This window comes from Lissotriton vulgaris, unplaced genomic scaffold (genome assembly GCF_964263255.1).
Source record: "Lissotriton vulgaris unplaced genomic scaffold, aLisVul1.2 SCAFFOLD_8361, whole genome shotgun sequence".
Lineage (NCBI taxonomy): Eukaryota > Metazoa > Chordata > Amphibia > Caudata > Salamandridae > Lissotriton > Lissotriton vulgaris.
In genome coordinates this window covers 25195-49482 of record NW_028255628.1, presented here as the reverse complement: position 1 = coordinate 49482, position 24288 = coordinate 25195, and the positions used below count along the sequence as shown (strand labels likewise).

The following is a 24288-nucleotide window of genomic DNA, read 5'->3' as shown; positions in this document are numbered from 1 at the left end:
ACCAGCAAAGAAACAGGGTAAAACATTTTATTAAAAAACTATTTACATAACGTTGGTTTATAAGATGATGTCAGTAGTGGACCGATGTGTGAATAGGTCGAAAGCAGCACAAGGCTCCAAGATCCGGATGGCAACCTCCTGGATGTTGGGTGCCATAGTTCAGAGTTCTGAGTTTGAGCCTTTTTCAATGCCTGTGCTTTGTTGAATCAAAATGGCGGCTTGACACAAAGCTGACTCAAGCGTTGCTACTGATGCTATGCAGACCAAAACTGGTTTTCAGTTTGTACATTTTTCTAGATTTTTCAATCCAAGTTTGGTTGACTTTGTAGAACGATGGCTTCAAATTTTCAACATACGGTGTGGTGGCGCTGACTGGGAGGGGGCGCTTCGCTCCTGCCCCCTCCCCAAGTAAGATTTTCATACGTGAAAGTACGTTAATGGTTTTGGTCCCTGAGTTGCTTCGATGTCACTGCCATTCTCAAATGGCATAAGTTCTGGATGTTGGGTGCCATAGTTAAGAGTTCTGAGCAGTGCTTGTAACACTGTCTGAAGCTTATTTCCACCTACTGCAGCTTCACTATTCTCAAAGTAAGTGAGTGTCGTTTGTGGACCTGACTGCATTAGAAAACAATGTGATATGTTACCTTCCTAAACAGCTTGACGGAGGCCCCTTAGGGGCGGTGTGATGGCCATGGACTCGGAGAAGACGCTTGGCTCCGACACCCTCCCCAAGTCTTATAGCACTGGTGTAGCCTGAGATCGCCCCCGACATAGGCGGCCGGCTCCCGGGGTCCGGCAGAACTTTTTGCCTTTTGATGACTCTTCAATTCTGAACCTTGTCCCACAATCCGTTTGACCTGAAGACACGCTGTAGTGGGGCGCCCCTTTACCGTTTCAGTTGCCATTCCGCCCGCTTTTGCTACACTGTGCCTCTTCCGCCATTCAGCTGTTTACCGCCCGCTCTTGCGACTACAGCGTCTCGCTCATCATGTAGTTGAGTTGCTCCCGCTCTTGCAGTGCAGCGATAGGCGGCTGCCACAGGACTCTCAAAATGGCGGCCGGCTCTTCGGTTTTGGGCCTGGTCCACTAAAATGGCCCTGGGACACCTTTGAACTCGGACGCTTCCCTGATAGGGCTTGGGTCCCATTCTCGAAAAGCGTCCCCTCAGCCGTGAAGATTCTACAAAAGTCTTGGGGGCCTCCGACTCCCGCAGGCTTCTGGTGGGGAGCGGCTGCCATGATTGCTCGTGGAATGGCCACGACGGAGCTACGAGATGGTAGTGGTCTCATGCTGACGCCAGCTTTAGTCTGAAACATCCAGAAACACTGTAGACTACCAATTCGATCAGTTCCGGTAGCGCCCCAACATGACCCGGAAGAGAAGAACTTGCCCTCCCCTCTTTGACTGATGGTTCTTGTTGCCTGTCCCCTCTGTTGTCATTTAACAGAACTTTTTGGACTGCTGAAAGGGGTTGTGTTCCGAACACTGGTTGGTGGAGACATTTTGACTATATTCTTGACCTACGTTGTCGCGTAATGCGTTATATGACACGCCGCGTTAGCGCACCCGGAAGTGATCCGAGGCGCGGCGCGCAGCGCGTAACGTAAGCATAACAGGTCATGTGACTTGTTAATAAAACTTTTCATTGGTTCATTTTACTTTTGTTAATTTAATGATGAAAAGCTTGATCATATGACCTAAAAATTACGCTTTTTATTGTTTTCGAACAATATTTTTTTTTCAAACATATGTTATAATATTCCAGGCTAATGTACTTTCCCGGAAAATTTACAACTGTCTTGCAAGTAAAATATATTTCTTTTTCGAGAAAAAGGGCGTTTCTTCCTTCCATGACGGAGCCGTTGAGTAAAAGAGATTCGGCCTGCTGTCTTAGTCGCCGATACGCCTGATTATCAGATTCTTATCGATCAATTTATGTTGCAGACATGAAAAACACAACTGCCCTTGACCATTTATCTTTACTGCGTTCCTACATATTATACCTTTTATCCGTCATGTAATTGGACTGCTTTATTTCACTTGCCTTTTACTGATTCGAAAACAGTGACTAAAAGTAAAAACTTTACCAATGTAAATACTACTACCGTGTTTTGTTTTAAAAACCTTTATTGTGAAAATGTCAGTATACAAATACGGGCCTATAACCACGTGGGCCGGCCACGGAGCAAACTGAAATCGTATATGATGAGGAGACATTTACACTGTAGAAGAACGTAACGAGCGGGCCATTAGGTTGCAAGAACAAAGGTGTCTAACAGTTGCGGAATCGGTGGACGTACATTTTGTAATTAAAATACGACAGGGCCACTTACAATAACATTTTCTAGATATACATTTGCGGGCAAGGAGTTACGAGTCCCATTTATACCGGCGCCATTTTGGGCGAGGCCGGGCAGGTCCAAGATATAGTCAAAATGTCTCCACCAACCATCGGCCAGACCAGAACCCCTTTCGGCCCTTTATGCTACAAGATGGTGTCTTCCATTCAGAAAATATTGTTGGCAGCATTTTGAAAGGAATCAGAAACAGCCGTTCTCCTAGTGAGTTTCACATTGTTACATTTAGGAAGAATGTTGAAGAGTAGTATGTGGAAAATCTGAAGCCATTTTTCTACAAACTCTCAATCAGACTTGGATGGAAAAAAAAAACATGAAGAATGTACAAACTGAAAACCAATATTTGTCTGTATAGCATCAACAGTAACGCTTGAGTCAGCTTTGTGTCAAGCCGCCATTTTCATTCAATCAATAGCGTCCCCCTACACACATTCAGGGACCTGGTCGTGTCTTCAGATGAAACGGATTGTAGGAAAAGAAGCAGAAAGGAAAAGGAAAAAAGTTCCGCCGGACCTCGGGAGCCGGCCGCCTATGTCATGTGCGACCTTTGGCCACACCAGGGCAATAGTGAAGCTGCAGCAGGTGCAAATAAGCTTCAGACAGTCTTACAAGCACTGCTCAGAACTCTCAACTGAGGCACTCAACATCCAGGACTTGCCATTCGGATCTTGGCGCCTTGTGCTGGTTCCGACCTATTCACACATCGGTCCACTACTGACATCACCTCATAAGCCAACGGGGCACCCTACACTGACTTTCGGCGCAGCATTGTAGGATGGCCACACCAGTGCGGCAACTTGCTGGACACGACCTCGGTGCCATCCGGATCTCGGCGCGTTCGAGTCACTGTACCGCAAGAGTGACCGGAACTCAGCTGAACACGCCGTCTTTCGGCGCAGCATTGTAGGATGGCCACACCAGTGCAGCAATTTGCTGGACACCACCTTGGGCAATAGTGAAGCTGCAAAAGGTGCAAATAAGCTTCAGACAGTCTTCAACTTACTCTGATTCTTATAATAAACTTCAGATAGTCTTACAAGCACTGCTCAGAACTCTCAACTATGGCACTCAACATCCAGAACTTGCCATTCGGATCTTGGCGCCTTGTGCTGGTTCCAACCTATTCACACATCGGTCCACTACTGACATCACCTCATAAGCCAACGGGGCACCTCACGCCGACTTTCGGCGCAGCATTGTAGGATGGCCACACCAGTGCGGCAACTTGCTGGACACAACATCGGGGCCATCCAGATCTCGGCGCGTTCGACTCACTGTACCGCAAGAGTGACCGCAACTCAGCTGGGCACGCCATCTTTCAGCGCAGCATTGTAGGATGGCCACACCAGTGCGGCAATTTGCTGGACACCACCTCGGTGCCATCCGGATCTCGGCGCGTTCGAGTCACTGTACCGCAACAGTGACCGCAACTCAGCTGGACACGCCGTCTTTCGGCGCAGCATTGTAGGATGGCCACACCAGTGCGGCAATTTGCTGGACACCACCTCGGTGCCATCCGGATCTCGGCGCGTTCGAGTCACTGTACCGCAACAGTGACCGCAACTCAGCTGGACACGCCGTCTTTCGGCGCAGCATTGTAGGATGGACACACCAGTGCGGCAATTTGCTGGACACCACCTCGGTGCCATCCGGATCTCGGCGCGTTGTGCTGCCTTCGGCCTATTCGCACATCGGTCCGCTACTGACGCCGCCTCACGTGCCAACGGATTTTCTACGCTTTTTGTAGCCCTATGCCGCATAACAGGTCATGTGACTTGTTTATAAAACTTTTCATTGGTTCATTTTACTTTTGGTTTCCTAAAGATGGAAGTCTTGGTCATATGACCTAAAAATAACACTTTTCATTGGTTTAGAAATTTTTTTTTCCCAAACGATGAAAGCCCCACCTTGTTTCTGGATCATTCAGACTGAAGCTGGCGTCAGCATGAGAGCACCACCATCTCGTGGCTCCGTCGTGGTCATTCCGCGAGCAATCATGGCAGCCGCTCCCCACCGGAAGCCTGCGGGAGTCGGGGGCCCCCAAGACTGTTGTAGAATCTTCACGGCTGACGCTTTTCGAGAATGGAGCCCAAGCCCTAACAGGCAAGCGTCCAAGTTCCAAGGTGTCCCAGGGCCATTTCAGTGGACCAGGCCCAAAACCGAGGAGCCGTCCGCCATTTTAAGAGCCATGTGGCAGCCGCCTATCGCTGCACTGCAAGAGTGGGAGCAACTCAACAACATGGTGAGCGAGACGCTGTAGCCGCAAGAGCGGGCGCAACTCAGCTAGATGGCCGCCACCTGGGGAGGCCCGTTCACGCCGCCTCCCCCACGCCCCCCCCCCCCCCCGGGCCGCCGCACGCCAATTTTCTGAGAAGCATTGTAGGATACCAAAACCAGTGCGGCAGTTTACTGGACATCACCTGGGTGCCTGTCGTACATGTTGTGTCAGCCATGGGACACTGGACACAGTCCCATCAACATCTCAACGCGTTCTGCTGCCTTGGGACTATTCGCACAACAGACCGCTACTGACGAGGCCTCCCCCCGCACCACCCGGGACGCCCCACGCTGTTTTTCTGTGCTGCATTGTAGGATCCCAAAACCAGTGCGGCACCCAGGCGACATCACCTGGGTGCCGTCCAGAACTCTGCACGTTGTGCTGCCTTGGGACTATTCGCACAAAAGACAGCTTCTAACCATTGTTGCTTTTTGAGTTGAAAAATGTTTAAATGTTTTTAGTTTTTGTTCCGTTCATTATAGTTAAAAGTTAATAAAGTTTCATAATCTTACTTTGTTGGAGTGTTATCTATTTTTTTAAAAACGGGTGAATAGGGCCTTGAATCGGGTTATTGTCATGTGTGGGCTTTGGAAGTGTGCTGCTGCAGGATCGGACATTTCAAACTCAAATGCACGTTCTTTTTCTTACCTTTCCGAAGCATGGAGCGCAATAGCAGGCAGAGAAAGGGTGATGCACGTGTTGAACACTACCTGACCTGGCAAGTTGCTGGCAGTGCCCCCCCGCCCGCTCCTGAAAGAGGGCACACACACACCGCCGCCCCGAGTACTTCACAAATCTTTAAAAGACCATGCGCTTGTTCATGAGGCTTAAATGGTTTATCACCTCTTCTAGAACCATTGCATCGACCCTCTGACGTTTCCTGGAAAAATTACCATGTAACACAATACCAAGCCCTGTCAGCTGAAACCCCCAAGGAATCGTGGGGCATATTATCAAGGGGGTTTTTCTCCGCTTTTTTGGCTTTAAAAGCCATGAAAGCGGAGATAAAATTATCTCCCTATTACCAAGCTGTCGCTAACACCAGTTAGTGACAGCTAAAAGGAGATAGCGACCATCTTGGGCCCCGCTTTGCATGTCAGTGATACTTATCACTAATGACATGCAAAGTGGCGTGCCAAGATGTTAGCGACTGGAAACAGTCCCTAACATCGCTATCTCCTATTACCAACTTTTGGAGATATTCGCGCTAAGCGCGAATATCTCCAAAATCTAACACCTGCCCTGAGCAGTTCTTAGCCATGTTATCCAATGGGAGGTGGATAACATGGCTAAGAGCATTTGCTCGATAATACATGAATATCGCTGACTTTTCTGCGATAATAGCAAGGTTTATCTGCGATAAAAATCGCCGATGTGCGGCGATAATTTTTGTCTCTAAACAAGTTAGAGACAAAAATTATCGCTAGTTGTTCGTAATATGCCCCCGGGTTTTTGCTTGCAGAAATCGGGAGGCGGGAGACTAGCACTGAAATCAGTAGTCACACGCCTGAATCGGGAGGGTTGGCATGTCTGAATTCTCTACAGCTGGGGCCATAAACTACATCCGCAGGGGTAGGTGATAGCCTGGGACCAGCCTGGCATCTAAAATGGCTGCCGTGCACGACAAAATTGTGGCATTGGAAAAAAGGCAAGATGGCGCAGCCGCTGGAAGAGATGTATCAACATATATCAGCCTCCTCAGCCACCCTCAGGAAACATAGGGGATTAGGATACGTCTCCCGCACCCCCTTATACCTAGTAATTTAATTAACGAAGCACAAAATGGCGAATTCCCGTTTCGCTACCAGTTTGCGGCCCGTGAAGCGCTTCTACCTTGAAAAATCATTTTTTTTTTATTTTCCCCACGGGACCCTTTAATAACCCCAACAACATTCCTAGGGGGTCAAGAGGGTGATACCTTGCCCCCTTTCATTAAATTCCCCCTTCGTTTTTCACCTCTTCTTCTCTCTCGATCCTACTGAGAGACAAGATGGCGGCCGCTCCGGACTGTCACGCAGCAAAAAAAAAAAAAGCTCACGCACAGCCGCTGGAAGAGATGTATCAACATATATCAGCCTCCTCAGCCACCCTCAGGAAACATAGGGGATTAGGATACGTCTCCCGCACCCCCTTATACCTAGTAATTAATTAACGAAGCACAAAATGGCGAATTCCCGTTTCGCTACCAGTTTGCGGCCCAGTTCGCGGCCCGTGAAGCGCTTCTACCGTGAAAAATCATTTTTTTTTCTTTTCCCCACGGGACCCTTTAATAACCCCAACAACATTCCTAGGGGGTCAAGAGGGGGATACCTTGCCCCCTTTCATTAAATTCCCCCTTCGTTTTTCACCTCTTCTTCTCTCTCGATCCTACCGAGAGACAAGATGGCGGCCGCTCCGGACTGTTTAGAATGTTGACAGACACCGGAGAGCCAATCAGCTTTCTGCGCGCAAAGTTCCGAAACGCGAAAAGTAAGCGGACCGGATCGCTGCCCGGAGCGCTGTTACAGATATATATCTTGATTTAAACGTTAATTTCTCAAAATCCACTGAAGCACATATATTGAGACCTAGCAAAGGCACATCGGGCTAACAGTCCCTACAATTTTGCCAAGTTTCGTGCAAATCCATTCAGCCGTTCGAGCTAAAAGTGAGTCCAACCGCCCTATGGAAAAATGAATGGGAAAAAACGCGTTTCCGTCCACAAACGCCAAAGTTATTAGACATAGAATTTTCAGAAATGCCATAGGGAATTAATCCTAACTATATATACCTACTGGCGATAGCCAGTAGGTAATATATATATATATATATATATATTCACTGAAAAAACCATAGGTTTCACACCAGTTATAGTTAGCTGGAAATTTTACTGACATAAAACCATTGAAATTCCCACATTATAGTTAGTTGGACTCACTATACCTTGCGCGCCTGCCATGCACTGCTGATGACGTCACATATTACATCACAATATGTTTTATATATGTATATGTAAAAGTCAATTGAAGAATAAATATTTAAATAAGTGTCTAAATGGATGTTTTTTAAAAAAAATTGACATTACTTAGCACATAGATGCATTAATGAGTGACTCACTGTTTATATGTCTTTTGAAGACAGCATGTGTGCAGGACTGTATGGGTGGATGAGTGTATGTATAAGCGTGTTAGTGAGTGAATGACTGTCTCAATAGTATCTTTATGAGTAAGTACACATGTGTTAAACTACTATATGTGAGTATTGGTGTATATAAGTGAGTATATATGAGAGTTAGAGATTTCAAGTGTTCCTGTATAACTAAGTATGTGTTACTATAAGTGATCATTTAAGAGAGTCAGTATGTGTATGTTTGTGTGTATAGCTGTGCATGTGTGAGTATGTATGTTAGTAACTCTATGGATGAGTATCGGTGTGTAACAGGATGTATAGGTGTATGAGTACATATGATGATGGAATACATGTATGAGTGACTACATAGAACTGTTGGTGAATGAGTGGATGTGGAAGTAGATGTTGGAATAGGTTGTTGTAACTGGTATTGGTATCTCCATTTTCTTGAAAATTTTTGTTTCTATTTTTGAATGTGTGTATCAAAGGTCATATTAGAGTGAGAGGAGGTCTGCCACTCTTTCACAAGGATGATGTCATCAGTGATGCAATTTGAGATGTCATCAGTGATGTCATGAGTGATGTCACTGACCATGTCATGAGTGATGTAATATGTGATGTCATCAGCAGTGCATTGCGGGCGCGCGAGTTATAGTTAGCTGAACTAACTATAACGGGGGAATTTCAAAGGTTTTGTATGAGTAAAATGACCAGCTAACTATAACTGGTGTGAAACCTATGGTTTTTTCAGTGAATTTCAAAGGTTTTTAAAATGCTAATTCCTAACTATAACGTGTGTGAAACCTATGTTTTTTTTCAGTGAATTTGCAAGGTTTTTTAAATGCTAATTCCTAACTATAACGTGGCTGAAACCTATGGTTTTTTCAGTGAATTTCAAAGGTTTTTTAAATGGTAATTCCTAACTATAACGTGGCTGAAACCTACGTTTTTTTTCAGTGAATTTCAATGGTTTTGTAAATAATAATCTATAAATGTAATAATTGTTATATTTTTTATACTGATTTACTACATTATTTTTAATTATTTATTTTTAGATATTTTATTTTTTAAATTACATTACATATTTTTAATATAAATTTAAAAAAAAATGTTTTTACACCTCTCTGCAACGCAGCCCCCTGGCGCGTTTGCAGAGGTGGAACTATTTCCCCTTGCATACTGGGGGTCCCTGGGGGCCAACTAGCCCACCTGGAACCTCCAGTATGCGCCAGGGGGCTGCATTGCAGAGACGTGTAATGAGGCCACACCCTTTTTTACACCTCTCTGCAACGCAGAACCCGGGCGCGTTTGCAGAGGAGGAACTAATTCCCCTTGCATACTGGGGGTCCCTGGGGGCCAACTAGCCCACCTGGACCCTCCAGTATGCGCCAGGGGGCTGCATTGCAGAGAGGTGTAATGAGGTTATGCCCCTTTTTATACCTCTCTGCAACGCAGCCCCCTGGCGAATTTGCAGAGGGGGAACTAATTCCCCTTGCATACTGGGGTCCTGGGGGCCAACTAGCTCACCTGTAACCTCCAGTATGCGCAAAGGGACTGCATTGCAGAGAGGTGTAATGAGGCCACACCCTTTTTTACAACTCTCTGCAATGCAGCCCCTGGGCTCGTTTGCAGAGGGGGAACTAATTCCCTGAACATACTGGGGGTTCCTGGGGGCCAACTAGCTCACCTGGAACCTCCAGTATGCACCAGGCGGCTGCATTGCAGAGAGGTGTAATGAGGCTATGCCCCTTTTTACACCTCTCTGCAACGCAGCCCCCTGGCGCGTTTGCAGAGGGGGAACTAATTCCCCTTGCATACTGGGGGTCCCTGGGGGCCAACTAGCCCACCAAGAGCCTCCAGTATGCGCCAGGGGGCTGCGTTGCTTTGCCCCGGGGTTGGTGGTCCCCGGGGCAGTGTGGGGGGGATTGGGCCCCCCTCACACTACTTTATCACTATGCCCTCGCGATTTGATCCCCCGGGGGGTAATTTAAAAAAAAAACAGGCCAGGTTTTTTATAAAAAAAATATGGGCCTTGGGGGTCCTTGTGGGACCACCTGGGCAGGCCTAGGGGGTCAGGGTGTATCTACCCTGACCCCTTTTTGTGTTCTACATGTTTGTTTTTCTACTTTCTTGTGCCTCGGTCTACCGAGCACAAGATGGCTGCCAACACTTCCTGGTTTGAATTGTTGACAGCCAATGAGCATGCAGCTTTCGGGAAGGTACGCGTACCGTACACGTACCGTATGCGTACGGTATGTGTACTCTACACGCACCCCGTGATTTAAAAAAAAAAAAACAATTTGTTTTGGGCCTTGGGGGTCCTTGTGGGACCCCCTGAGCAGGCCTAGGGGGTCAGGGTGCTTCTACCCTGCCCCCTTTTTGACTTCAACACGTTTGTTTTTCTGCTTTCTTGTGCCTCAGTCTACCGAGGCACAAGATGGCTGCCAACAATTTCTGTTTTGGAGTGTTGACAGACAGTGGCAGCCAATCATCATGCAGCTCGTGCTTTCGATTTTCACAGGAACTACTGGAGGGATTTACAACATTTAAGCAAAAGCGTGATCTGCGAATCAGACTACCATTTTGCCAAATTTCTTGTAATTCCGTTCAGCCGTTCGGGCTGTAGCCATGTCTAATCATCCTATGGAAAATAACATGGGGAAAACAAGTTTTGGGACCCCCTTTTTTTTCAGCCCCCACTTGAGGAATCCCCCCAAAACTTTCAGGGAAAGAGCGGAGCTGAGCGGGCCATCTTCTTTGAGACATTTGCAAAGATTCATCAACCGCCGCCAAAGTTATTCCCAATAGAATGTTGCGGATTTCCAACAGAAACTAGGTCCTAACTATAACTACCTACTGGAGACTGCCAGTAGGTAATATCAATACATCTATAGGTATATCTACCTGTCTATCTGTCTATGTATCTATATAACCTACTGAGAGTGTTCAGTAGGTATGGTTAAAACCTAGGGCCCCCTTAGGATGACGGGTAGAAAACCACCCCAACCACCATGGAGGTGGGAAACAACCGCCCGCCTGGACCGTGGAGAAACCGGATGTCAAATTAGGAACAACCGCCAAAAAAGACCACCCGCGGCGGTAGTGGGCTAACAACGTCCAAAAACCGATTGCCGCCGTCGGAATCGCAGCGGAAAAGCTACAACCCACCACAAGCATAGCGAAGACTCCGAATGGGAAATTAGTATATCCCCGATGGTCCCGCAGTACGATCCGCTGTTTCCGACTGCAGCAGTCACATACAGGAGTGAATGGGAGAGACAACGGAAGAGCTGCAGCATAGCCACCGCAGTGAACGATACATGAAAAACATGGCGGACTATGCAAAACCACTGCAGCAATGCCAAAAATTGCACAAACCAAAGTAGCCTTGCCCCCTAAATACACAAAACACATCCAAATGAAAATGAAATATGCCAAACAGAAACATACAATTCCCAAGACAACCCCCACAACACACCTGACAGCAAAACCCCATTTGGACACAACCACACAGCTGTGTATAAAACCAGCTCCTTCCCTGACCACAATCCTTTGCAACCCTCCAGAAGAGAAGGTCATCACCAGATCTGACAGGAGAGGCAAGAGAACACTGTACACCCACCACCACCACCATCATACCAGCACCAACAATCCCCCAGCACATAAAACACCTCACCCAAAAATACCACACCCACCACCCACACCCTTGCACCCACAAACATGTCAAACACCACACACCATGGCATCACAGAAAATGCCCAAATTCACAGAGAGTAAGTTGGCAGTCATGGTCAATGAGATAGTCAGAGTGGAACCACAACTGTTTGGTAGCCTGGTCCAACAGACACCATTAGCCACAAGGACTCAAATGTGGGAAAGGATAGTACAAAGGGTCAATGCAGGTGGGTCCACCCTGCGATCCAAGAAGGAGATCATGAAGTGGTGGCATGATCTCAAGAGGGTTGTCAAAGAGAGGAGGAGCAAGAACTTGGAGCTGGCTAACCAGATTAGCAGTGACCCTCCCATCCCACAGAAAACATTTACACTATGGGAGGAGAAGGTGCTTCTAATACTGCATCCTCACAGGAGTATCCGGGGGAGTGGAGGCTGGTAAGTTATAACAAATGTCAACCAACACATTAATATGTACTGTTTTGCACTTCCAAAAACACAACCCACACCAGACAAATTACAGCCATCTGCAACACACACCCACAAAAACCTGTCTCACAGATCCAACAGACACCCACTCCCATGTACCCTAAACTTAGCTAGCAATATAACCATGGGAGCATGAGCACAGACAGCCTGCACTACTACTCCCCACTGCCCCACACCCCAGCAGCATGGAGCACTCCCTCCCTCCCACAAGTAATTTGAAGCCATTGCATTGTTCACCAAACAAACTTACAGGTAGGTAGGCATTTTAACAGTGAGGGTGTTTGTGGGAGGGAGGCCTGCACTACTACTCCCACTATGCAATCTGTCCCACACCCCAGCAGCAGGGAGCACTCCCTCCACACCACCCAGGAGTACCTGTAAGCCGTTGCATTCTTCACAAAACAAACTTACAGGTAGGTAGCCATTTTTCACAGTGAGGGTGTTTGCGGGAGGGAGGCCTGCACTACTACTCCCACCATGCCCCCTGTCCCATACCCCAGCAAGATAGAGCCCTCCCCCAAACCACCCAGGAGCTCTTGGAAGCCATTGCATTCTTCACTTTCACCTTACAGGTAGGTGGCCATCTTGCTTTGGAGGTCAGTATGTGGGAGGGAGGCCTGTACTCCTACTCCCACCATGCCCCCGTCCCATACCCCAGCAGCATGGAGCACTCCCCCCACACCACCCAGGAGCATCTGGTGTAGAAATCAAAAATCCACTTCTCAGGGGTTCCACTGATACTTCAAGTTCAAGTTCAAGTTCAGGAATTTGTATAGCGCACTACTCACCCAGAGGGTCTCAAGGCGCTTGGGGGGGGGGGGGGGGGGGGGGGGGGGGGGGGGGTTTTGGCTGCTTTCTGAAGGAAAGTTGGTTCTGTGTAAGGCGGAGGTGAGTGGGGAGAGAATTACAGGTTTTGGCCGCTAAGTAAGAGAAGGATCTTCCTCCCATGGTGGATCTATGGATGCGCAGAACTGCGGTGAGGGCTTGATTGGATGATCGCAGTTGGCGGGTGGGTGTGTAGAAGGACAGTCATGTGTTGAGGCATTCGTATCCTAGGTCGTAGAGGGCCTTGTGTGCGTGGGTGAGGAGACGGAACGTTATTCTCTTGTTGACGGGGAGCTAGTGGAGGTCTTTCAGGTGACTGGTAATGTGAGCTTGACGGGGGATGTCCAATATGAGTCTGGCTGAGGCGTTTTGGATGCGTTGGAGTTTTTTCTGTAGTTTGGCTGTGGTTCCGGCGTAGAGGGTGTTTCCATAGTCCAGTCAGCTAGTGACCAGTGCTTGGGTGACAGTCTTTCTTGTTTCGGTGGGGATCCAACGGAAGATTTTTTTGAGCATGCGAAGGACGTTGAAGCATGAAGATGAGACGGCGTTGACTTGTCTGGTCATCGAGAGGGAGGAGTCTAGGATGAAGCCCAGGTGACGTGCGTGGTCTGTAGGTATGGGTGCTGTACCCAGGGACGGTGGCCACCATGAGTTGTCCCAGGCAGAGGGGGATGTTCCTAGGATGAGGACTTCTGTTTTGTCCGAGATTAGTTTTAAACGGCTCTTCTTCCTCCATTCGGCTACTTCTTTTATTCCTTCGTGTAGATTGGTTTTGGCGGTGTTAGGGTCTTTGGTGAAGGAGAGGATCAGCTGGGTGTCCTCTGCGTAGGAGATGATGTTGAGGTTGTGTTGTCGCGCGATGGATGCGAGGGGCTCATGTAAACGTTGAAGAGGGTGGGACTGAGTGATGATCCTTGTGGTACTCCGCAGATGACTTCGGTGGCCTCTGAATTGAATGGGGGAAGGCGGACTCTCTGGGTTCTCCCGGCGAGGAACGAGATGATCCAGTCCAAAGCTTTTCCTTGTGTTCCGACGTTGCTGAGGCGTTGTATGAGGGTGCTATGACAGACTGTGTCGAAGGCGGCGGAGAGGTCAAGTAGGATGAGGGCAACTGTTTCCCCATTGTCCAGTAGTGTTCGGATGTCGTCTGTAGCTGCGATGAGGGCGGGTTCGGTGCTGTGTTTGGCTCGGAAGCCGGACTGTGAGGTGTCGAGGGAATTGTTGGATTCAAGGAAGGTGGCGAGCTGACTATTGATGGCTTTCTCAATGACGTTGGCAGGGAATGGGAGTAGTGAGATGGGGCGGTAGTTTTTAAGTTCAGAGGGGTCTGCTGTGGGTTTCTTCAGAAGGGCGCTGAGTTCGGCATGCTTCCAGCTTTCTTGGAAGGTAGCGGAGTTGAAGGAACAGTTGATGACATCGCGGAGATGGGGTGCGATGATGGAGTCTGCTTTGTTGAAAATGTGGTGGGAACATGGGTCGGTTGGCGATCCTGAGTGGATGGAGTTCATCAGGCGGATGGTGTCTTCAGTAGTGATTGGGTTCCAGGCGCAAAGGTTGTGAGAGTTCTGTATTGGTTCAGAGGTGGGTGGAGTGGACTGTTCTTCGGACTGGTTTTCAAAGCTGTTATGTATGTCGGCAATTTTGTTGTGGAAGAAAGAGGATAAAGAGTCGCATAGGTCTTGGGGGGAGTGATGTCGTTTGTGCCGGCGGTGGGGTTGGTAAATTCTTTGATGATGTTGAATAGTTCCTTGCTGTTGTGGGCGTTGTTGTCGAGTCGATCCTTGAATGCTGATTTCTTGGTGGATCGGATCAATTGGTGGTGTTTGCGGGTGGCGTCATTGAAGGTGGTCAGGTTGTCAGTGGTTGGGTTTTTTCTCCAGGTTTTCTCGAGAGTACGACATAACTTCTTGGATTTCTTAAGGTCATCGTTGAACCAGGGGGTCTTTTTGCTACCTTGTTTGATCTGGTGGTTTTTCAATGGTGCTAATTCATCAGCGCTGTGGGTGATCCATTGTGTGAGTTTGGTGGCAGCTTGGTTTGGGTCCGATGATGTGGCAGGAGGGTTTTGGTTAAGCAATGTGAAGAGTTGGTCGGTGGTGATTTTGTTCCAGTTTCTTCGAGGAACAGGTTGTGGGGGGTTGTGGGTCGAGGTCTTTTTGTAGTTGAAGTGAACGCAGCTGTGGTCCGTCCAATGGAGAGCTGTGGTGTGATCAAAGGAGATGTGTTTGCTGTAGGTAAAGAAAGGGTCATGCGTGTGTCCGGCAAGGTGGGGGGGGGTGTCAGCAAGTTGTTTGAGTCCGAGATTGGCCAGGTTGTCCAGAAGGGTGGTGGTGTTGCTGTCGTTTTTCTTTTTCAGGTGGAAGTTGAGGTCTCCCAGTAGGATGTAGTTCTCGGAGGTGAGGGCATGTGGGCTGATGAAGTCAGTGATGTCTTCGTTGAATTGTGCGCGGGTTCCTGGTGGTCTGTATATGAGGGTGCCTCTAAGTGTGGTCCTGGGGTCGGTGTGGATCTGGAAGTGGAGGTGTTCGGCGGTAGCGAGGTTATCGTCGGAGCTGGTCATGATTCGGATGGTGTTCTTATGGACGATGGCGATGCCTCCTCCTGTTTGGTTGGTGCGGTCTTTTCGGATGATCTTGTAAGTGTCCGGGATGGCTATGGCGATGTCGGCGCTGATGAGGTAGGTGTTCATCCAGGTTTCTGTAAGGAAGGCGGCGTCCGGTGATGCAGTGTCGAGTAAGTCCCAGAGTTCAGTGGCGTGTCTGTGGACCAAGCGGGTGTTTAGCAGGATGCACTTCAGGTGGTTAGAGTCGGAGCTGTGTTTGGAGTTAGTGGATTTAGTGTGAGTCCTGATGCAGGCGAACTTGCAGGAGTGGCAGGTGAAGGGTCCATGAGTGTGTCCTGGGGCAGCTTCGCAGCATTGTGGTGTGCGTCCGGGGTTAAGGGCAAAGAGGGTAGCGGTGTCATACGTTATACGGGTAGAGTGGGTTTTGCGAGGACCAGGGGGTCTGGCGCTGGGCGCGGTCCAGGCGCGGACGGGAGTAGACGGGCTTACCTTTGGCGCGCATGGGGCGTGACCGCTGCGTGTAAACGCTGCGCGCAAATGCATCTGTCATAAGTGGAGAGTGGAGGGGGAGGGGCGAGGGAGGATCAGCTGGGAGGCGGGGCGGGGTGTAGAGGACGGGCTCCGAGGCACAACAACAACAAAATGGTAGCAAAAGTGAAACTAGAAACAGGCTGGGGCACAAAGACAAATTAAAGAACTTAAACAATCTGTGATGAAAGCGCTGCAAATATCGATGCACAAAACCAGCAATGCAATTTCCAGTCAAAGCTACACAGCGAGCGCTACAACTCGGACTGCGCAAATGAATAAAACAGTGCTTAAGTCAGCTAAAGCGCTATAATTATTTCTAATGCTCGACAATGCTTATCGCAGTACAGCGCTATGACAGACAGCAGCCAGCAGTTTTTAAATGTGCAGATCAGAGCAAAGAGCGCAGCCCAACGATACCAAAGGAGAGCAGGGAGCGTGGGGAGCGACCGTTACTGAGTGCGTCAGGATGGTCCTTAGTCCTTTTAAACTCACAAATAAGAACTTGACACAGAAGCTGGAATATAAAAGTACATTTTTATTAACCTCAAATGAGTGAGACTACGTCACACAGAAGCCTTAGCAACTGAATGAGGCAATCTGCTAGAATGGTCTTAATTCACGTCTTATATACTCTTTATCCTGCCCCAGGCATGTAAGGGAGTTGTACCAATTACATTCCTAAACAAATGGAAAATCTAGAGGGTCAGCAGGTGAGTAGCCTTTGGGGTTTTAGCAGGATATGGGCAAAACATTATAATTACATAGTTCACAAAGGTTAATCTGATTAAGATGGCACTGCAGGGCATGGCATGATTACATGTACAGTATCCCAACCCAAACGTTAATCATTAAGAATGTCCCGAATTCAAACCTCCAAAAGCCGGACAAACCTATAATTGAAAGCATAATCCATGTAATGAAGAAACATAAAAAGAAACAGTAACAGATGATGAACAAGATAAGGCATGTGCAAGGAAACTAAAAGTTAACGATGTCCTGAACATTGATTGGCAATCTCAGACAAAGATCGATCAGGGAAATAGGCTTTGCGAGGTCAGTTTCAGGTGAAGAGGTCAGTTTCTTACAGTTCATTTCAGAGTCAAAAAGAAACCTTAGTTAATGTATACATGAACTAAGAAGGCCAGGCCACTTTATTCGCCAGGCTACCTTCACAGGCCCACGTGAGGGCAACACAAAATGGTGGCACAGAACAAAATGGAGTCAGACTCGAGAATTACAGAACCTCACTGGAAGTCATTGCATTCTTCACCCTCACCTTACAGGTAGGTAGCCATCTTGCTTGGGAGGCCTGTATGTGGGAGGGAGGCCTGTACTCCTACTCCCACTATGTCACCTGTTCCACAACCCAGCAGCATGGAGCACTCCCCCCACACCACCCAGGAGCACTTGGAAGCAATTGCATTCTTCACCCTCACCTTACAGGTAGGTAGCCATCTTGCTTGGGAGACCTGTATGTGGGAGGGAGACCTGTACTCCAACTCCCGCCATGCCCCCTGTCCCACACCCCAGCAGCATGGAGCACTCCCGCCACACCACCCAGGAGCACCTGGAAGCCATTGCATTCTTCACCATCACCGTACAGGTAGGTAGCCATCTTGCTTGGGATGCCTGTATGTGGGAAGGAGTCCTGTACTTCTACTCCCACCATGCCCCCTGTCCCACTCCCCAGCAGCATTGAACACTCCATCCCACCCAGGAGCACCTAGAAGCCATTGCATTCTTCGCCAAACAAACTTGCAGGTAGGTAGCCATTTTCACAGTGAGGGTGTTTGTGGGAGGGAGGCCTGCACTACTACTCCAACCATGCACCCTGTGCCACACCCCAGCAGGATGGAGCACTCCCTCCCTCCCACAAGCACTTTGTAGCCATTGCATTGTTCACCAAACAAACGTACAGGTAGGTAGCCATTTTCACAGTGAGGGTGTCCCACACCCCAACAGCATGGAGCACTCCATCCCACCCAGGACCACCTGGAAGCCATTGCATTCTTCACTAAACAAACTTACAGGTAGGTAGCCATCTTCCCTGGGCTGGCTGTTTGTGGGTGGGGATCTGCATCACTACACAGCACCAATTGCGTGGAATGCATCGATACCTGACATGTATGAGTAATTTATGTACCTCTGCATCATGTAATGAGCCATAGTATTGCACTTAAAAAAATAGTGAAGATCAGGCAACTGTGTAGTGTACAGACAGTGGATGACACACAGCTAACAGATTTCTTGCACTGTGCACAACACTGACCATTCCCCATCTAATCCACAGGTGACCAAGAACTCACTGCTGAGGACAGCAACAACGACCAGCAGAGCCAGTCTCCACCCCGGTACACGGACTCTCGGATGTAGACTCCCAGGATTCTCTGGACGATGAGCTCCAGGCCCGCCCATCTGGTGTGCCATGGAGCAACAGGTCCCCGGCCCCCATCCTTCCCACCACCACGTCTGCTGCAACAACAACTGCACAGCAGACCCCTGCAGTTACGGCCTGTGCCACCACCGCCGCCACCACCACCACCATTAGTGCCCCCTGCAGCACTCTCCCTGTCCCATGGGATGACCAGCCTACACCAAAAACTGTGGACGGCTGGGAGAGTGTGCGTGGACCCACAGTGGTGAGGCAACAGGTCTGTGGCATCAGGGCAGGTGGGAGGGCCAGGGTCACCCCAGACCTCAGGAGGTTGGGACACCATCCCTGGACCACTTCACCAGAGTCATCGGGGCCTACCAACAGGTCCAGGGACAAAGTGGCCGGTCCTAAGAACTATTACGCAAGCTCATCCTGCTGATGAGGTCCATCGACACCCGCCTTGGACAAATGGTGGACCTCATGGGCCAGCAAGTGGCGTTACTAAGGGACAGGCCTGTGTCCCAAACAACACCTCCGCCCCCTCTGTTGTGCTGCAGGATGACAGTGCACTATCCTCCCCTACAGCCACAGAGAGGGATGCTCGGATGCCGCTGGCCATGCAGCAGGGTCCCCCGGCCAAGTGACCAAGGGGGCATCCAAAGAAAAGTCTGGGAGTCTCTGGAGGCAAAGCACCAGCCAAACACCAGTCACAGAGCCAGCCCTGATCGGAACCCTCTTCCCCACTGCATTGACTGTTTGGACTGTCCTTCCCCGCACTGTCTTGTTAATGGCACCTGTCTGTTGGATTGGGTCACAACATCGATGTGGTGTCTACTCTTTCATCTCATTTACCATAACTGTCAAATCACTGCTCCATCACCACCTTCATGTTAATCTACCCGCACCCCTCACATGTCAACTTTGTAAATAAAATACCTTACACACGTCAATTGGTTCAGCTTTGTCTTTAGTGCAATATTTACAGTGTTCAAAACGGCCATAATGTATCCAAAAGATGTACAGTATGTAGGACTGGATAATTTCAAGGCACCTAGGGAGACAGAACAGAACAACAGTCACTGGTGTGAGTGTGGAATCACAGACAGTACACTACACCAACCATCTACATAAGTCACCAGGCAGACAACACAATGTGCAACAAGTGTCAATAAACTGAGTCCCATATACGTTCACAGATGAAATGTCACAGCCACATTTCCACACACAGGTGACTTTACATGTGCCTGCCTGTACCATCCACACGTAGCCCTTCTCAACAACAGCAATAACACCAGACAATGTACAAGTTGTACCTCATCACCCACCTTCAAGTGAAGTTGCGGGTGATGAGCTGTTGACACATGTCAACGCCTTCCTCCTCTCCACTGTCCTCATCACTGGACTCAGGTTGTTGGGCAGGGGAGGGCCTTGGGTCCTCATCATCATCCAGGAGCAGGGGAATCTCCTTGTGAATGGCCATGTTGTGAAGCATACAGCATGCCACAACGATCTTACAGACCTTCCCAGGCGAGTATGACAGTGCACCTCCAGTCCTGTCAAAGCAGCGGAATCTTGACTTGAGAAGGCCAAAAGTCCGCTCAATGACACGACGGGTCCTGCCATGGGCCTCATTATACCTGATATCAGCCGGGGTCCTGGGATTACGTAGTGGGATCAGCAGTCATGGACGGCTGGGATATACAGTCACCTAGGAATGACAAACACCCATTGCAATGTTGCACAGGCAGAGGGCAGCAGGTCACACACACAGCACACCATATTACTAGGCTAACTCACCCACAATCCAAGTATGCTCGGGAAGCAGATTGGCCATCATTTAGGGCACAATGCTGTTCCTCAGGATATACTAGTCATGGGCCGAGCTGTGGAATCTGGCACACACATGCGAAATGGTCATGTCTGCCAGGCACACCACCTGTACATTGATCAAGTGATAATGTTTTCCATTGCGAAAAATGTGCTCATTCCCCTGTGGTGGCACCAGACCGACATGTGTGCAATCGATGGCACCAACAACTTAGGGGATGTCCCCAAGCGGATAGAAGTCTCCCTTCACACCGGCAAATTCAGCTCCCCTGGGAAAATGTATGTATCTGTCCTCATAGATCATCATGGCTGCAAGAACGTCCCTCAGCACCAGGCTGAACATGGGTTGAGACATCCCTGCAGCGCTGGCCACGGTCTCCTGGAAGGAACCAGTTGCAAAAAAATGGAGGGCTGCCATCACTTTATACGTTGGTGTGAAAGCTGTTGGGTAGTGGCGATGAGGCTACAGGTGGGGCTCCAACAGATCAAAAAGGGTCTTCAGGGTGGTTCTGTTGAGGGGGAATTTGTGAATGATCACAACATCCTCCATGTCCTCCAGCAGTGTCAAGTGACGTATGAGATTAGGCCTCCTCCTAGTTGAGATGAAAATGGACCCATGTCATTGACAACCATCATAAGATGGCCACAGCACATCCCGTTAAGGATGTCATGGAAAAACAAAGACTGCCCTGGGAAATGCGTGACACACCAGATTATATGGGTGGACGTTTGATCCACACAGAGGACGCACGTCTCTATTTACCATACACAAGTGCCTCAAACAACACATAGATCCCTGTGAATGCACACATACTAAACCCCATGTTTCACATATGCACGCCTTGTTGCGTACCATCCAGCCAATGTGTGTACAATGAACATGACTGTCTCATACTCATCTGCTGTACCTGTCACACTTCAATGCATGATGTAAACTTGGCACACATCCACAACATATTGATCACAGTAAGCCGCGAACTGTCAATTGTGTGTATGAGCAGATATAAAAGCACAAGTAAGTAACAACATCACACAGTGAGACAATCCTTGCCACGGTCATCACTGACCCACAACACACTGATTAGTGTACACATTGTTGAGTTCACTTCAACACTGTCATGCATCATCAACCATCAAATGCATAACTGACATGGCAGGGACTATAGACCAATGTACGTCACACATACCCAACCATGGCATGTGCGGGCACCTGTGGATTCAGTGGAATAATGGCATTGTGTGCACGATGATGTGCCCTTCACCATGTTGCCACTGTGTACTGTTGAAGTGTTTCCGATGGACATTGCCATTGCATGTTCCCCAAATCGCAGTAGCTACTGCCTGGCCCCGGCGGTGTGTTTCCAGCACCACCCCTTACACAAGGGCGGTAGTCATTGACATGGGGTCATGGGAAGATGGTGGTGGGCATGCTCCGTCACCCTACTCGCGGTAGCTACCGCCTAGCCCAGGTGGTGTGTGTCCAGCGCCACCCCTTATACAAGTGTGGTAGTCATTGGCATGGAGACATGGGAAGATGGTGGTGGGCATGCTGCGCCACCCTACTCGGGATAGCTACCGCCTGGCCCCGGCGGTGTGTTACCACCATGGGGCATTGCCTACAGCCAATGGGAACGATGATTGCAGTGGCATGATGCAGTTTTGAAAACTCTGCCACCGCCGAGGTGGTCATTGGATGCTTTTGAAGGAAGCTCCATCGCTGTAGCGCACCCCAATTGTTGCTACTTAGCACCTAAGAAACGACCTCAGGGGGCTATAAATCTGTGGGAGTGAGCCTCACATTTCCACTTCTCACAGAGCCTGCTGCCTGGGATCCTCTCCTGCTGCTGCCTCCAGAGCCTTCTGCCTGGGACCCTCTCCTGCTGCTGCCTCCAGAGCCTGCTGCCTGGGACACCTCACCACCCACTTCCGCCACAGGTGTTCCATGTCCACAGGGATGGCAAGGACAGATAAGATCCGTGCCAGTCCATTCACAAGCGAGGAGCTGGTGGAGGTCCTGGTGGACGAGGTGCTCGTACAGTACCCAAGGCTGTATGGTGCCCCCAATGTTGTGGTAAGTCATCGTAAAGGGAGGTGTAGGGCGGGGGTGAGAGAAATGTAGTTGTACTGCTGCAGTATATGCCTGAAGGTCTGGGGTTGTGTCATACACTGACAAACATGCTGTTTCCAGGGCGAAAGAGTGTGTGTGTCCCAATGTCACGGTTTTCCCTGCCTGCAGTTGTATGTCTGAGAGGAGTGTGTTACATTGTCAGCCATACAGAGCCACAGGATGTTGGACATGTAGTTGCCAGGACAGTAATTGCTCAGCTGATTGTCTCTGTGTGCCCCAGTTGTCCGACTCAGTGTGAACCCAGAAGCTTTGCCCAGTGTTCGCCGACAAAGACGAAATCACATCACTGCACTTACTGTGTCCTTACTCTTGTTCATTCACACTGAAATAAAAGTATGCACCATCTCAGTCCTGTAGAATTGCACACGACCACACTTGTGTAGAAGGATATTTTGTAGGTGAGTCCATCTACCCCGATGCCACACATGACATACACATATGTTCTCAGGACATGCTCATTGAAGTCTGTGTCTTGCTACTGTACTGATAGATGTTGGTACATTATACTGGGTCACTGATCATTTCCCCTTCTTTTCTCCCATGCCTGCAGCTCAAGGTACACCAGCGTAAGGCCTTGTGGAGGGCCGTTGCAGCAAAGGTGCAAGCCCTGGGAATATCTAACCGACGACACACCCACTGCCACAAGAGGTGGGACGACATCAGCCGGCTGGCAAAGAGGACCTCGGGGCTGCTACCACTCACTGGGCATTTGGCAAGGCGCAGCATGACACCACTGATGGGCCGCATCTTGGCAGTGACTCATCCTGAGCTGGATGCACGTCTGAAGGAGCATCGGCAGCAAGGCAGGGGTGAGTATTTGGAGAGGGTGAGTTTGGCTGGGAGCGAATGCATGTGTACAGGGCCTGTGGCAGCGGTAGCCCATGTGATGTTCGTGGGATGGTGCTGTGTTGTGTCATGTGAGTGGTTGCTGGGATGGGTGCTAGTGTCATGCATTGGGCCAAACTGGCCTTACAAACGCGATCCTCCCTACTGTGCCTTCCCATAGCCAGATCTGTTAGGATCTACATGGTCATTCAGCATTGTGATGGTGTGGGGAATATATTAGGGGGTGAACAGCAGTGTCCACTATCTGAGTGTGACTTCATGTATGCCTACTTTGCATGCACCATGATCATTGAGGCCCACACACCTGACAACAATGTGCCCCAGAGTACCACATGGAGTTTGGTATGGGCTACTTGCCAATTTGGGCTGTTATGTACTAGTAGGTGTGTGTGTTGTCCCCTCCTGTTCCCTCACGGTCAGTCAGTGGCAATAGGTGGTGTGCCCACATCATGTCCATGGGTGTGGGCAGAGCAAGTTATGCGTCTGCTACACTTCATCCACGGGCAGAGTGCTGTGCTGTGTGGCCTTAACATGGCTCAGTCATGGCAGATATTCAGGGTTACCAGCACTGTTGTGGTCCATGTAGTGTGTTGCTGCAAGGTGATTGCAGGGTGTGGTGGTCACCATGTTGATTTGGGCATTTCCTGTACTGTATTGATTGAATTGCTTTGTCCAGCTGATGACACTAACCAAACCCTGAATCTCTCTCTCATGCAGAATCACCAGTGGACATGGAGGAACAGGAGCCAGAAACCATAGGTGGCGAGAGTAGCATTACAGCTGCACAGGAGCCCAGTGACAGAAAGCTCACCAGCACATCAGAGGAGGACCAGAGTATGCAGGAGAAATCCCTGCCTGAGAAACCAACTACTACATCATCTGATGCCAGCGGTGATGCTTCCATGTTGGCGGGCACAGGGAATGGGGACTCTGCATCATCTTCTACCACACAGTGGCCAAATGCCAGCCCCCCATCCACTTCCTCTGGTGCTGCCTGTGTCCATGTCAGTAAGAGGGTACGAGTTGAATTTACACCTGGCACCGCTGAGCCTGCACCTGTCCCCCCTGTTTTACTCAGTGCTGAGTCTGTAGAGCTCCTGCGCCAGCTGTGTGTGGGCTAGACAGCCCTGCTCAATGCCTTCAGTAACCATGACAAAAAATTAGGCAAGGTGGTTGCCTACTTGGAGGGCATACACTCTGACGTGGGTGGGCTACACTGTACAGTCCAGGCTTTGTCGTCCACAGTGACGTCTGCCCTTCAACAGGCACATACTCCCATTCCTGCTCCAG

At 49.3% G+C, this 24288-nt stretch overlaps 1 protein-coding gene across 1 annotated transcript; it reads left to right on the top strand.

The window, feature by feature from the left end:
* Positions 1-14308: 14308 nt before the first annotated feature.
* On the top strand, positions 14309-24014 carry LOC147659050 (uncharacterized; the record flags this gene model as incomplete). The annotated part of the gene is made up of 3 exons (XM_086952008.1): positions 14309-14391; positions 22693-22961; positions 23716-24014. Coding segments are annotated over 3 exons (651 nt in total), but the record flags the coding sequence as incomplete, so codon positions are not given.
* Positions 24015-24288: the final 274 nt, after the last annotated feature.